This window comes from Lissotriton vulgaris, chromosome 12 (assembly GCF_964263255.1).
Source record: "Lissotriton vulgaris chromosome 12, aLisVul1.2, whole genome shotgun sequence".
Taxonomy (NCBI): Eukaryota; Metazoa; Chordata; class Amphibia; order Caudata; family Salamandridae; genus Lissotriton; species Lissotriton vulgaris.
In genome coordinates this window covers 260,531,735-260,548,444 of record NC_141700.1, presented here as the reverse complement: position 1 = coordinate 260,548,444, position 16,710 = coordinate 260,531,735, and the positions used below count along the sequence as shown (strand labels likewise).

Sequence of the window (16,710 nt, the reverse complement as noted above, 5' to 3'; positions counted from 1 at the left end):
CTAGAAGTGGCACTTCTACACTAGACACAATCATGCCGCATATACCATTGGCAGTATTCAATCTCACAAGTTCGCACATACTAAACTCGACCCTGCACATCAGGAACTACCATGGCCATACATATTCCCCATTCATTCCAATGGGAGGGCAGGTCACTCACCACACATACACAGAGAGCTCACGCACTTTACACTGTACCACAGTGAAAAAGTGCGCAGAGGCCTAAAATCACACCACCAGGTTCCAGAAACAGGCTAGGAAAAAGCAAAAAGTCTTGGGGTGAACCTGCCAAAAGGGCCGGGTCCAACAGTAGGGTTACTTTATAAATGCATTTGCTTTCTTTTCCAAAGATACTTCTAAAGATTCCCGAGTGTCCAAATTGCATGCCCCCAAATTTCAGCCTCATAAAGGGCTGTCCCACAGGCTTGACTTCTATATATTTCCAAGGTTGGAGAAATAGGGAAGGAGGATGCCCTATTTGCAAACCTTATGATCGTTCCAGCATGTGGTTTTAGAGTCATGGTACTCTTCTTCAACTGGACTAGCTATCTATGGTAGTCGACCAGTCAGACATCCAAGTAATCAATCTCAGGCATCTTCTCCAGGACCTCCCCATCTAATAATATAGATCATTTTGTCTTGTTGTTGCTATCATCAAACACCACGTACTTCGTTTTGGATTTGTTGCGTTCCAAAACATATACTTTGCAATAAGACAAAATCCTCCTCAAAAGAATGGATAGACCTGAGGAGGTTTTGGATAACAACAAAGTGTCATCTGCAAATAATAGATAGTATTTTCCTATCTCATATCTTGGGGGAGCCATTATCACAATTGAGCATGAATGGTAAGCACTCAATATATAGAAGGTAAAGCGACGGAGCCAGTACGCATCCTTGGCGCACATCAGTCAGTATCGGTTATGGCCTCAAAGAGTTTGCCACCTGGGTCCCACCTAACTGTGGAGATGTTCTCAGAATACAACTCCTGTATTAGAGTCAACAGGCCTCTTGGGACCCCTATCCTTGACAAGGTCTTTCATAATTTTGTCCTCGGAACAAGATCCAATGCGGAGTGAAGATCCACAAAGGGGGCAAACAGCGATCAAGTGGAGGGCAGTAGACCTTGAGACTACGAAGCATAACATTTGGTCGACTGTGCTTATTTTCTGCCTGAATTCCAACTGAAGATAAGATATAACATTTGCTTCTGTGATCCAGTCCCATAGTCAGACAAAATGCAGAGAGTGTTTCGTTTTCAAATACTTCTCAATCAGACTTATTGTTCTGTAATAACTTGGGGCTGCTCTATCTCCTTTCTTTTAAATAATAATAAATAATGCTCATTTTCAGGAGCTTGGGATCACGCCTCCTGCGAACAAGGCATTAGACAATGAGTGTATGTATGACCACAGATCCAAGGTTCGGGTCTTTAAAGATCTATGGGGATTTTGCCTAGTGCAGGGGCTTTCCTAGGTTTCTGTGCTAATATAGCGGCTATAGTATTTTTGAGAGAAAAATCATTTTGCCCCTCATCCCTTCCCTCAAAAGAAAATAATGCCGAGTTATCTGCTATTTCCATTGGTGGATTCTCTGGCTTATAAAGTTCATCAAAGTGAGGAACCCACTTCTCACGGCGGTTATGGTAAACAGGTATAGATTGATCCCTGCAACCATTTTGGAATACTAAATGTCAAAAACACTTGCTGTCCTTGTCTCTCAATGCCGCTACACTCATCACATTTCGAGGGCATCCTCATCATTGGTCACTGTGAGAGGTTTTGCTTAGCCCTTCAGGAGGATCACTGAGCCAGTTATTTCCCCTCCCACCATTCGTAAAGGGCACAGGCTTGATGGCCAACTATGTATATGGCTCAGTGGCAGTAGGATACATAGGATTAATTGGAAACAGTTAATGATAAGGAAGCTGCGTGTAGAATATACACCAATAGGAAAGAATATTACTGGAGGTAAGTAAGGTATTCTGTAGTATGATGAAGGGTAACTGGAGGAGGGAGCATGATAAGAGAGTGGTGGTTCTGTTATACACTACAGAAATAGCAGAATGGGATACAAAATAATAAGGAAGGAGTAAACATAAGTAGGTAATTAAAAAGGATATCTTCCCTTTGGTAATGTAAAAAAAGCATTGTTCTCCACATAGTGGTGTAATGAGAAGCAAACCAGTACCAAAGGATCAGCTGGGTTTGATTAACTGGGGAAGTTCTGTTTCTAGTACTGTGTTTTGAATGTCCCTTTAGTTTCCAGTCAAGCTTGTGTTACAACGTCAACCCTACATGTAGGCGGACAAAGCCAAAGGTGAAATCAAAAGTAGAACATATTATCGGGTACGGTGGCATGCCCAGTCAGGGGCTGGTGCCCGCTGAGAAACTGAACTTGCCCCATACAATGGATATGTGAGGGATTTAAATATTTGGGGATATTTACTACTTTGGGCTCTATGGAGTTTATTCTCCAGAATGTGGAGCAAATATTTGAAGAATATAAAACAGACATGGAAAATTGAAAAAAATTACCACTTACACTGATGGGAATGACAGCATTGAATAAATTGATCATACTGCCCAAATTTGTATATACTGTATATGCTGCAAAGAACAAATTACCTATCTTCGGTAACGCATTATCTGGTAGAGACAATATATCGCTTCAGATTCCTCACCTTAGAATTTCCCAGGCGTCAGGCTTGATCCGGAAGTGTTTGTGTGAGCAGTAACCCTTGCACGTGGCTTCGGGTGGCTCCATTCGGCTCCGTGTGACGTCGGCGGCATCGTTGATGTTGGTTATGGCATTGTGGTCACCTCTATAGGTGCTACTCAGGCACGAGGAGATCAGTACTTTTCACTTTTCTACACCAGGAGCGCAGAGCTATGATATGACTAACGTAAGTGTGTTCCAAAACTAGGGCTCTGAAAAAGGGAGTAACCCTAGCCCTAATGATTAAGTCAGCACAGCGGGAAGGCATGGATGGGACTTTAAGGAATTTGCAGCTATATATTGTCTGTACCAGATAATGCGTTACTGAAGGTAAGTAACTTTGCAGTTGGAAGACTCTATCAGATGAACAATTCCTTACCTTAGAATAGATATCCAAGCCATTCCATCCTTGCGGGCTGTGGACAAATTCCTCACACTAGAAAGTGCTGCAGGGCCAAACGGGTGAAATACCTGTCCCTGGAACATGACTGTCTAAGAATTTTGACAAGGTAGGCTGAAGAGGTGCTTACAGTGGCAGCCACTATTATTCATGAATTATGTTGACATTAGCGGATCATGCGGGACTTCGTTTAGCTGATATATTACTTTCCTTTTATATAGTAAAGCTGACCCTGCACTTGATTCCCCACTGATGTGGAAACCCCATTTACCTTTCTTTGCGACTTGGGTACCGTAATATTTGTTCTATCATCAGGTATGTTCGACACTTGACCTTTGGTGTGCTCTACCAATAGTCAGAGAGTTTTTACCAAATTTAATCACTATCCCTCCCTCTTTTTTCCGTTGGGAACTCATGACCTACGTCTTGCACGTGACCTTTTGCGCGTTATCCCGGACCCCGACCGGGTTGGAATTATCACCGGTATAGGGGTGTGTTCCCTGATTGAAGGTTTCTTTATGAATATCTTCTTTCTATTTAGATTGATGTTTCATATTTTGCCCTCCCCTTCAGATTCTTTAAAAACACCCCCACTGCCCCAGTCTTTTTGCTCTGTGTATTCTGAACAATTGTGTCTTAACAACTTCCTTCTATTTCAAACGCTCCCCTCTTTGTATCCTCTCAATATAGAATACACATACCGTCTATTACGACTTGGGTATGTGTTTTATTTGCCTCCCTTTCAGAATGGTTCTTCTTTTATCACTATGGGCTTCTTAATGGGTGGCACGAGTGTGATGATGTGCCACAAATTCTTATGTCGTCTTGTTTTGATTAAAATGCACGTGGAGGGTTTCTTGCATTTAGAAACACACCTGTTCATCCACATTGGACTGTTGTGCATGAAATTTTTACCCACCCGAGTATACACCTGGTAATATCTAACTCAGTATTTACAGTCAATAACAAGTTATGGCGCATCTAGGAGTCTTTGGAGTCTCCTTCCAAGTTTGTTTCCACATACGCTGGATTATTCACTGTGGTTTGTTATCGTATAATTTGTCGTATTACCAAACTGTATATGATCATTACTGAGTGAGCTCCTTCTGTTCTAATTCCAGCCCTGAAGAGTCAGAGTTGACTGTTCTCTGACAAAACACGTGTCGGCTGGCTGGTCTTTATACCAACAAGTATTAAAAGAAACAAGAAAAGTCACGACGACCATTGTTTTTATGTGTAGAATATGAACATACTCTGTTTTTTTTCCTTTATGTGTGCAAGGTCTGTTGTAAATGTCAAGGCAGTAATGCTTGGCAAACATGTGCAGAGATGCCCACATTGCTGCATGACAGATGTGCAGGACTGGGACACCTCGAGCCAAGGCCATGGTCGCTGCCGTTCCCATGGTAGAATGGGTTCTTAATCCCTCAAGGGGCTGCCTGGAAACATAAAGATCTGCTACGCTTTGGCTGAGAATTACCCAGTGAGAAATGGTCCTTTTCTGCACTTCCCAACCTTTCTTTGCTCCCACATAACCCACAAAGAGTTGGTCGTCCACCCAGAACTCTTTTGTGCGGTCAAGGTAAAACAAAAATGCTCTTTTTGGGTCCAGAAGCTGGAGATACTCCTCTTCGTTAGAGGGATGCGGGGGAGCAAAAAGGTGGGCATCTTGACAGATTGACCCAGATGTAATGGGGTCACCACCTTTGGAAGAAATTAAGCACGGGTGCAAAGCACCACTTTATCTATGAAGGTCATCTTGTAGGGGTGTTTACATGATAACGCCTGCAATTCACGCACCCTCTGGGCAGATGTTATTGCCACTAGAAAGGCTGTCTTGATTGTAAGCAGCTGAAGGGGATAATCATGCAATTGTAAATAAAGAGGTCCCACTGGGTCATGACAAAGGGTGTGGGTGGAAACAAGCATCCCAGCCCTTTAAATCTCCAATTGTAATAGGTTCTTGAAACAGTGAAGGTTGGACTGGCAGCCGCAAAAAAAGAGGATAGAGCAGAAAAAACTACCCTTAATAGTACCCAAAGCAGAGCTCTGCTGGGCAGGGTAAGAATGAGAAGAAGAACAGTAAATGGAGAACCAGAAAGAGGGTCAGTAGATTACTGTACAGTATGATACAAATTTTTGCCAATGGCAGGCATATACCATAGCAGCAGGCGTATACCGTCTTATTTTGGCAGTGAGGCATCCGTCCACTAACGTTGCATACTTTCGGAAGAAAGGTCAAAAGCTATCAAGTGCTGCTGCTCAATCTCCATGCATGGAGGCTAAAGTTGACAGGTTTAGGTGGAGAACCCTCCACTGCTTCAGCGACTATCGATCCTCCAATCAGACTGCCCCTTCGGAAAGATCTCTCACTTTCAGAAGCTCTGGATACCAGACTCTCCTTGCCCAGTCTGAAGAGCCACAAGAACGACGGACCCGGTTGCTCTTGATCTTCTACAGAACCCTGTGCTGAAGTGGTATGAGTGGAAAAGCGTACAACAGGCCTGAGCTCCACCCACGACTAAAAGCGCTGCAAGCCTATAGGCATCTCAGAAACGCCAGCATGCAAAACTGCTGACATTGTGCATTCTCTTCAGAGGCGAACATATATAACCAAAATTCTACCCACTGCTGAAAGAGACCTTGTGCCACCTTCAACTGGAGACAGCCGTCGATGCCTAGCAGATTACGAATGGCAAGTTCATCTGCCCTGGCGTTCAGAGAACCTGCCAGGTGTTGAACCACCCTGCTGTTCCAACCATGTCGGGAATGCAGGGCCTCTTGACAAATGGTTGATGACTCCACACTGCCCTGTTTGTTGCAGTACCACATGGCTGTGGTCTTTTCCGTGAACACCTGCATAAACTTTCCCTTGATAGAGGGAAGAAAAGTTTCAATGCTAATCGGATCGCTCGAAGCTCCAACCAATTGATATGGAGCCTGACTCCGCCGGGGACAAGTGACCCCTGATCTCCACCTCTCCCAGATGGCCTCTTCCAGCCCAGGAGTGACGCATCTGTCACCACTGTGTGATCTGGCTGGGGAAGGGAGAGGGTCTACCTTTGAACCAATTGTGGTAGTCCACCACCACTGCAGGTCTCTTGTAGTTCCTTCCGAGATCTGGACCATGTTGGTGAGATTTCCTTGTTGCTGTGCCTGCAGGAACGTCAGAATCATTACCTGAATACTCTGGACTCGCCGCTCAGGAGTATAAGCCCCAAACTGCACTTTGTCTAGAAGAGCTAAAATGTATTTATTTTATTTTATTTATTTTATTTGAAGAGTTTTATATAGCGCTGGCTAGACACAGGGGTATTAGAGCGCTTTACATGAGCTTAAACATTGTTACAAGGTTACATCAGTTACAAGAGCTTGGCATAAAGATAAGGAGTTACATCAGTTACTTGAGCATTAAATAACATACCATACAAGATCAAAAGGGTATAAAGGGTAATGGGTATAGAATGCAGATCAGGTCTCAGCACACCAGCTAAAGGGGTGAAGAACTACAGGGCATACCAGGAGGTCTGATCATTAGTAAACCTACTGGTTTGTTGACTCAACCACATCCAGAGCCGGGGACCCTCACTGCGTCTGATCGCAATTAGAGCTGGAATGGGTCCGAGGGAGGGGGCGAGAAAGGTGACACAAGAGGGGGTTGAGTTAGGGCAATGGTAGGTCAGGCAGAATAAGGCACTAATCAGTGGGGCGAATCAGTCTGGGAGGCTTTCCAGTCCGCAAAACGGGGGATCCAGGACATGGACCCCAAATACCTGGTCACAAAATGGCAGTACTATGGCAAACAGAAATCCGGTCTAAAAGGCCAACAAAAAAGAAAAACATACCACAGGTACAAGTCAGAGTGGCGGGGGGGGGAACCCCAGCACTGTATGGAGGAAGGCTGGAGGTCATTGATCCCTCACATGTTGTCAAGGTCAGTGCGGGGAACCTCGGCAGCGGCCTCGGGAGAAAAAGGCAGCTGTGGGGTCAGGAGGGCGTAGTGACAACAGGATGGGAAAACAAACTCAGCAGTACGGGCAGCCGACCCGGCCCTCACAAAGCCTGCTCAGTTGGGGAAAACATGGTCGTGCGACCCTGCTGCAACCCTGTAAAAGGGCACAGCAGGTCGTCAGGCCACCTCAGCACAGGTCCAGAAAGGCAGGCAACAGCCAGGAGGGGCGATCCCCACTCAACACACATGCAGACACCAATGCAGACCAGTCTGGCTTCGGCGACGATGTACCGGATCAGCAATCAGCAGATCAGTAGATACCCACGTGAGATGGCAATATGACTAGGCTTTCAGCTGATGCAACTTAAAAAAGTTGCTTGAGTGTCAGATTGGTATCTTAGAGGATGTGAACAACAAGGCACATTATTCCATACAATATCGGAATGGCCAAAATGACACAATTGCTCTGCAGTTGGAGTTGAAGTGACAAATGGTGGATAAGATTTACAAGAAACTGGCGCAGCTCTACGTTATAGCAGAGATCTGTCAGTTTACTTGCGTCACTCAAAAAAAACCCTTGTGCCAACATAGATGCATCACATTTACAATGCGGCACACCATGGCACAAGTAATGACAGATGCGTCACTCATCTGTTGGCGTAAAGTTAATGCATTGCTGGGATCGTTTCGTAAGCACAATGCAGTTCCAGTAATGCTCAGGAATGCCTATTGCTAATGTGCTGCGTCACTCCTTATGCCTGCTTGAAGCAGGCATAAGGTTTTGACACAGTGGCGTCGTATAAGTGGCGCAGTGAAATCTTGTAGATTTCACTGCGTCACTTTTATGAGGCTTTCTTTGTGTCAGAACGCCCACCCTGCATACGTTATAGCTGACACAGGTTTAATGTGTTACAGGGATTTACAAAATGATGCATCTCCCTAGATGCATCATGTTGTAAATGTGTTGCAACGTGGTGCATTGTTTACACTGCCGCTGCGTCACAAAAGTGACGCAAGGGCGGCGTAAAAGTGTCAAAAGGGGCTTGTAAATCTGCCCCGGTGTGCCTAGGGATCTGGGTTGACTGAACATATCAAGATACTCCTTGCTGTTTTGCACTAAAGCTCTGATAGTGGCTAAGTGTGGACATTATACTCTGGGGGAGTAAAGAATTACCCCCCTTCAGTACAGTGGAGGCATAACATGGACAGGTTTTGAAAAGTAAGATTGTGTCCACAAAAGTTCACAAAGGTATGGGTCCCTGGATAGAATGATGGGAACAGAATTAGCTGTGCGCCGTAGGAGTGGTATAATCGGGGATACAGGTGGAAGGTGCAGAGCGCCTTGTCTAGAGTACTTTTCGAAGAGTGGAAATATGGAGGTTGACCTGGAAGAAGGGGAGAGAAGTGTCAACTATCTTGTCCATCAAAAAGACGCAAGACTCACCGCACACCTCAATGACTATTGTACCTGAAATATTGAATTTATTAACTGTTCGATTAATTAAAATCATTACAGTAAAGAAAAGAAAAAAATAAATATGTATCTATGATCTGAGACGATGTTGGTTCATTACTAAATCTATTTTAATGTGATGATAAATAATAAAGTTTGTAAAAAAAACAGTAGAACACATTCTCCTCTAGGGGTTCTTTTGTAACACAGTGTATTTTCTTTCAGTCTTTCCCATTCTTCACTCAAGTAAAGGTAAACTAATTATAAAGATATTGTTCAGTTTATTAATCTTTTAACAGTACAATTTATTCATATGGTGCATGTTTTTCTTTCTCTTACAGCCGTTTATCCTACCTCAAACCTTGGCGCTGAAGAATCATTATGAAGAAAGCGTGCAGTACTGTCTAGACTGAGAAGCTGTGACAAAAAAGAAAATATAACAATAAAATGTCTAACCACATGAAACAAGGAACAAAGTTTCATTTTTACTTAATCCTGTACTTGGTTAGTGTACACCTTGCCTCTCTGCCATCTCTGATAGTCTGTCTAGATCACCTTCTTCCACTGGTCAAGACTGAGGGAGGCGCTCTCAGCTCTGCCACGTTTACCTTCGCTTGGACTGTTCTTGCCGCGTGCTCTCTACAGTCCGGGGACACAGTCGTGTGGGCAGCGCGATGGAGCAAGTGCAGTCATATGCTGTTCTCTGCAAAAAAAAACATGTGCAGGCCCACAGGTACAACTAGGGTGACCAACTGTCATGGGTGCAAATTCAGGACAGTGAGAGTAAACAGGTGGTCAAAATTCAGGACAAAACTTCGGGTCAAAAGGTACGTTTTACAGACACATCAAAGGAGGTTGCGCAATTGAATATGTTATAGAATTCCAATAGAAGCCCAGGTTAGATGTCCTGCACATCTAACCTGGGGTTCTATTGGAGTTCTATAACACAAATTAGCAAGCCAAATATCGCCGTTTTAACGGCAGTTTCCTGCCGATAAAACGGCGATAATTTTACGAAGAGTTCTTGCTAATATGCCCCTTAGGGCTGAAGGATTAGAAAGAGGAGTGTAAATCACCAGGAGTGAGTGAGAGCAGGGGTAGTGGTTAGAAGGGAAGGAAAGGTGGCCGACCATGATTATGAAGAGGTGAGAGGCAGAAAGGTCAGCAGGGGAGGATATGGGGAAAGGTGAAATTGGGGAGAAATCCCGGAGCTCGAGAAGAAAAATGGATGTTCGTGAAACAGGCAGAGGCAGTGCATGTAGTATTAACATTTCTACTGGAAATCGCAAATAGCGGAGGGAAGGACTCAAAAGGTGGCAAGGATGACACTAAAAAAGTTGCAAGCTAGTTAAAGAGGCATATTGGGATTATACCTATTGTTTGGAGAAAAGGCAGGTTCCGTTGTGGTTGGGGCCCAAGGAGGATGTGGATATATCGGAGCACGTGCGTCAAGATTTGAGGGAAATGCAATATTTTTAACCTACTCTACCTCCCAGGGTAGTTGTTTTTAGTATAAGTATGCATCGCTGTTTTGGGACATATGGGTCAACCCTGAAAAGAAGCCACCTACTAAAAAGGTCCTTTGGACTTTCCCAAATTGTATCTCAGATCTTGCTGTTGTGAACTTCATCGTCTACCAGGAGAAGCCATCCTTGGCATTTAGCCTGCAGCAATATAGGGAGGACATCAAAGAATTGTATTTGAGTAACATATGCACCAGCTAACAGTGGATTTATGATGAAAAGTACAGGAGGTGGAATAGGAAAAACCTCTAATAAGCTAGAGAAAGAGAAACCATAAACTCTGTATGGACTCCTGAAACAAGCTGAGTTTGCCCTTCATCATCAGTCCCTCTCCAGGGGCCTCCAGGAGTTAAGGGCTTAGTTTAGTGTGATGTATGAGTACCGAGGCCTCTCCCTGATTATGCGAGGTCCTGGACCTGTTCCTGCACCTGGAGAGGAGCACCAAAAGTATCCTTATAATTGACAGAGGACTACTATCCTTGTCCTGAGTGGTGCTGATGAAAGCACAACATGTTTTGAGACTTAGTGACATAAATAAAAAATGTATGGTCTCACACCCTGATCAAGAGGGGCCAGTTGGCCACATCAAAGGTCTGATGTTATGTGCAGAACCTTGCACTGACATCCTGTGGGTGTAACTTGTGCATTTGTAGTGTGCCTGTAGCACATTTGCTGTAGTGTGACACTGACTAAGTAAGTCGGAGTACAGACACCACTGGAATTCATTTTAAAAAGCCCCTAGTTTTGCATGCAACACAATGAAGTTCAGGACAACTTCCCTAGACACTGGCCACAACAGTGAAGTCTAAAAAAACATCCAGAGTGTGGAGATCCAGACACTGAAGTAAAGAGGATGGAGCTAGGGCGACCTGTAGAAATTCCATGAAGGCTTTTGTTAGAAAGAACTAGTCAGCTGCTGCTAGCTGCGCGCTTCCATGTGGTTGATGGCAGGAGTGTGGGGTGGAAGTGCAGTTACTATTATGAACAGGGAGGAAGTTTCCAGGTCAGGCCTGCCCTTCTGTCTATTCCGGATTACTGCTTCAGACAGACTGATGACAGCCCGTTGCAGAAACCTCCCACTTCATTGTGCCATGTTGTGGGTGCACCAGTTTGCTGTCAGAAGGATCACTCAACACAATTAGGGCTGAGGTTGACTCCAAAGGCTGTGCCTGGAAAGCCCCCTTTATATTTCAATGACATAACCTAGTTCACCTCAGGACCCGGTAACATTTAGTACAGAAAAGCAAACTGTCCTGAGGGAGCAGAACGATGTTATTTTTATAAAACCGTTGTTTTGCAAATGACCATTAGGGCACTCATACCCCAATCATACAATTATGCATGCATTGGTAACAATCCCTAGCATCCATAATGTTCACCTGTTCATATAATAGCCTAGTATATACATTTAGAAATAATCTCCTTTTGAAGAATGAAAGTGTAAAGTTTTATCATCTAATGTGGTAAAACTACTGCTACTGGATGAAGGAGCTTTTAAAATATGGGTAAAATTTGAATTTACTACAGGCATGAAATGAGGCAAATTCAGGGTAATAAGCAAATCTTATAACATTATTGTAACAGCAAATACTCCTGCATATATACGTTTGTGTCTAAGAAAGGTTGCAGTGATAGGCTCCATGGGATCTCAAGATCAAACTGTTTAGCCGCAATTAGTTTTCAGTAACTCAGCCAATCTTCAAAAGCTAGTTTGGTACAGATAGCAAGGCACAAGTTAAATGTTAATTTTTAGGATGAATAATTGTGCAGATCAGCTTCATTGATGAGTATGTTCATAATAAATTGACACAGTGCCACTGAATGGACTAAAAGTTCTAATTTCAACTCTACTACGAAATCTGATTCAAGGAGCTTCAGGTGGACTGGGATTGCTGTAGCAAAAGGTATGAAACTCTCTCTCCCAGTCATTGGCTTCTAGAAAAATCCATTCAGGAGAGGTGTACTTTTGACTGGGTACTACCGCTCTTTTTGATCTCCTTCATCATCACTGTCACTCTGGTCAGCATCCTCAGTAATGGTTTGTGGTACTCATCCTCAGCTAGGCAGTGCCTGTTTTTCTTGTATCCAGAAACTGTTGGCCCAGAAGACCACTCACGTTCTTTCTGCACTAGGCCCTTTGGCCTGAGCGGTGGTCAGAGAGAGTCAATTATTGTTGGTACCCTAGCAAACAAGTGCTGCCCCAGCTGCTTGCTGGTCCCCAATCGTTTCACTAAACTGCTCCCACTGTCTCACTGTAACCACTGGCACATCAGGAACAGGTGCTGTTATATCCTCAAGGGGACATGGGTCTCTGCGAGTATGTGTGGCATACACCCAATTCAAGAGACCTTCAAACTTTACAGCAGTATCAGTAACCAGGATCACCTGGTAAGGCCCACTCCAACGAGGTACCAGTGACTATTTCTATGTGCTTCTTTTCCATTAGCCAGTCACCAGGACTGAGGTCAAAGCACTGCTCCGTAACCTCTCCGCCTTGGTGAAAAGCATAACATGCCAAATCTTTGGAATAGTAGAGAATCATATCTTCTGTGATGTTTACGAGAGCTTTTTCAGGCACATCTGTTTGTCTCAGCTCTCCCCATGATAATTTCATGGGGTGACAATTCTGTTCTCCTATCTGGAGTACTTCGCAGACTCATAAACACAATAGGCAATGCATCAGGCCACTTCAGATTGGCGAAGGTATGCACTCTGATGTCTTTCAATTTCAATGAGCCATTTATCTGTTCCACAAGTCTAGAAGCCTCTGGAGTCTGGACAGTGACTGCAATGGAGCTTCTACTCAACTTGTTATGCTGCACACAACATCTTCAGGACTTCATTCTTATAATGTGTTCCTCGGTCTGACTAGAAAGAAGTTTGGAAACCAAACTCTCTACAACAGTTTGGCAACTGTAAGAGTGTATCTTTTTAAGAAGGGTGGACGTCTATCTGACAAGAAGGAATGACAAACAATCACAAAAACATATATCAATCCGTTGCAAATGAGCATCTCTATGAAGTCCATCTGCATTTGATTAAAAGGACCTCTAGATCTCCCTATGTGACTCACTGTGACTCGTATTTCCCTACCAGCATTTTGTCATTGACACACTGAAAATTTGTATCACAAATGTGTAGCCACCAATCCGAAGCTTGCATTAAACAAGGTTCGCCTCAAGAGACATATCAGAGTTTTCTCCCTACATTTGCAGGACCATGATAATGTCAAGCTGTAGGAAATTGCCCCTTTTTGTATGGTTACCACTCACTTTTACTTGACATCTGATGTAACCTGACTTGATGTGTCCTGGGTATCTGCCAATCAGGTTCCCAGGGCCTGTGTTCTGTCCCACAACTGCACCTTTGTACCCACGTTTGGTACAACTCTTACAAGAGGCTTACCTGTGGCCAAAGGTACAATGGAGAACAAGGACGCTGTGACCAGGGAAGGCCTCTAAGGGCTGCAGCTCCTATTGTGCCCACCTTAGAGACCCCGTACCTTTTCACTTCTCTCAACACATACACACTGCCTTGCAGGCTGTGTGTTTTGGTGCAGAGTCGACATGGAACACATCCCTGTTTACCATGCCTGCAACCCACTGCCTGAGTCCTATGTAAGCCACCCCTCTACCCTCACCTGAGTGCTAGTGCATCCTGCTAGAGTGGCATAAGCCCTGTACCCCTACAGCATCTGAATCCATTATTAGACATTGTAAGTGTAGTAAAGCCATAAAGAGTATATGGTCAGAGTTGGCCATTACGAACTCCACAGCACCATTTGGTAGCCAACGTCTCAGCACATTAAATCTTACACTGGCATCAGTGTGGGTTTCATGTAAAATGCACTCAGAGGGCATCTTCGAGATGCCCCCTGGGAAAGACCAGCCTTGGTGTAGTTCTTGAACGGCTACCTGCCATTTGCAACCACCAGGCAGGTTTCTGGATCCCTAGGTAGGGAGCCTGCACCCTCCTTGCCCAGAAACAAAGTCCCACCTGGGCAGAGGTGTCATGCCCATCCCCCAGGATGGACTGGGTCCACGAAGAGTACGTTTTAAAGGCCTGCCACTTGAAGATGCTCTCCCTGCTTTCTGCTGACCCCAGCAACCGGCTCCTACCGATTAAGCCCTCCACTTTTGGCAGGAGAATCAGCAGGAAAACCAAGCTAGGAAGAGAGATGTGTCCACCTTTGCCAACTCCACCTCTGAGGAGGGGGGTTGGCATCCCACTGGTGTATGACATAATATGGGGGTGTACCAACCCTAAAGAAGGGATCCATTGGTCTCGACCTGCACGTCCCTTTTAACGCCCCTACATTTAGTATGTAGGGGTGACCCTGAACCTTGCCTCCTCAAATATGAGGAAGAAGGACCTAAGAGCTGTGCTGACCCAAGAAAAAGAGGAGACCTACTACTTTGGCCCCAGCCCTACCAGCCTGTCCCACCTTTAACTTCCTACAGCGAGAACCCCAGTGAGGCCACCAGTCAGCAACTCCCAGAAGAACTGCCCTGCGCTCCTCTAACAGACTCTGTCTCCCATGAGCATCGGATTTGCTCAAGCCAAAACTCACCCACAGAATCCCGATCCATGCAGCTCCACATCAGCACTACTCTGTACTGTTGTATTTCTATCTAGGACCCTAATTCAATATTCCCGATTCATGCCCTTATGTGGTTATAACTAATAATATCCTTATAAAGGCATAAGAATCATATCCATATTTAGTAATTGCCCATGCGGTCCAAATCATGGCAAGGCTACTCCCATAGACTCCTAGAAAGCACAACGCGTTCTTTAAACAAACCAAGCCGCCAGCAGCCCGGGAAAACCCCCTGCTTTTGTTTTGATTTGCACAAGAACTCCTGGAGTCCAGAAAGAACTATTAGTTCTTAGTGACGTCTTATGTCCAACCTTACGTCAAACCCGGCACCTTTCAGGTATAAATATACCAACGTTGCCTTAAGCAAACACACGGTGGTTGGGAGCTAAGCGACGTTCTACTTGCCCGGGAGCCCAGCTGTTATGAGAGCCGACGGAAACCGCCCCTCCCCTTGACGCACTGAGAGAGACGCTGTCTTTTTCTCCGGCCGAGAAAATCCAGCTCCGGTGTTCCCAAGTCACCCTCGCGGGTTGCTGGGAGATCGAGTCCTGAGAAAAGAGATACAAGACCTCCTTCATTCTATAACCAAGGTACGGAGCTGATTAAAACCTTAGAGAGAATTCTTGATTCCGATACTTGGCAAATAACTTAACTTAAAAACTGCAAACTTCCTTACTCCTTCCCATGTATTAGGCTTAGGTCAGGTACACCGGGGTAGGCGTATTTAGAAGCACCAGTTGAGTTCGTTAGTCAATGTTTTTATGTATGTATATATTTTATCCATTTTAAGTATCATATGGCTAAGAAACCATATCAATGCTTTTACAGTAGTATTTCATAATACTACTTTTACTGTACACACTTTACTTTATAATAAGTATTGCAATTGTGTCAATTCATTTCTCTTGCATGAGAAAGAAGACTGCTCAATAAAATGACACCTTTTTATTGAAAACGCCTGTCTCTCTATTTCTCTGCATTCTGGTGGAACTAAGCATGCACGATTGAATGAGTGAAATAGCTGTCTATTGTTTTCACACAACTCTAGAGATACACTCTTTATTCTGGGGGAGCAAAGTTGTCATGTTTATGCGGTTGTCAGAAACTAATCCCTTCTTGTCTAATTCAGGACGGTTAACCCTTTCCTGAACATTCAAGAAAGTTTCTAGTGACCTTTGAGCTAGCTGGCAAAACTAATTAAGTCTAACATAGTCAGGAGAGATATAAATGACCTTAGTCCTACGTCTACACTGCTGTTTATGTTATTCCAATGCGCAGAGCCTATTGGGAATATAGGAACTACACTACATGGCGCCCAACGTTTGGTAAGGCGACAAAACTAACGCAAGACACTAGAGTAACTCAGTCGTGCTTTTCACACAGACCCCTTTCTCCCGTAAAAACTCCAATAGACGTCTGGAGTGGGTGAAAGGTTAATATCCGCCGGAACTTAGTAGGATGAGAATCCTATGTATTAGTTCTTGGTTTAGTCAACGTTGAAGGATACAGTGTTCCAAAATATTGTGCACCTAATCTTTGTTTCCTTGAAACTTGATCTGCAACAAAACTTTCTGTCAGTAAAATGGGAGAAAGTGAAGACGAAAGGGAGCAAGCTAGAATAACAGCACAGCTCATAGCAGATGACGCAACCATCAAAGAAAATGATCCGAATGCTATACTCATTCCGGTCAATATAAGAAGAACTACAACTCTTAAACTTATAGAAAATGGACTATCACCAAGAGGTGGTACGGTCATATTCGTGATAGAGGCACATGAGTATCGGCAGACAGAGGTGTTCTATTCATGGATACATTTTCCAGCAGCACACGCTGTGACAAAAGATTTCCACTATTACAAAATAGAGGTACCTCTGGATATATACACTCCTTTCGAGGACGTTGAAATCCCACTAACATTGAAATCCCACTAACTTACCAAGAGCACCTGCTCTGGTTTAATGGCGCCCTAAAACATCAAAATCACATCACCAGGCACGGTCCACTAGGTAGACCAGGAGCCATGTGGCCGGTTCTAGCCAGCTACACAACACACCCAGACAT

General features: G+C 44.3%; 1 protein-coding gene across 2 annotated transcripts in view; it reads left to right on the top strand.

Annotated features, from left to right (window-relative positions):
- Nucleotides 1–8,986, top strand: part of SPMIP8 (sperm microtubule inner protein 8) — a 211,616-nt gene extending 202,630 nt beyond the window's left edge. Inside the window, exons 8-9 of one of the 2 annotated variants that reach the window (XM_086946432.1) lie at nt 8,750–8,776; nt 8,866–8,986. In XM_086946432.1, the coding sequence (XP_086802558.1) occupies nt 8,750–8,774 (25 nt within the window). In that variant the 3' untranslated portion in view covers nt 8,775–8,776; nt 8,866–8,986. The remainder of the gene's footprint in view (nt 1–8,749; nt 8,777–8,865) is intronic. The other variant, XM_086946431.1, reaches the window with a different exon arrangement.
- The last annotated feature ends 7,724 nt before the right edge of the window (nt 8,987–16,710 follow it).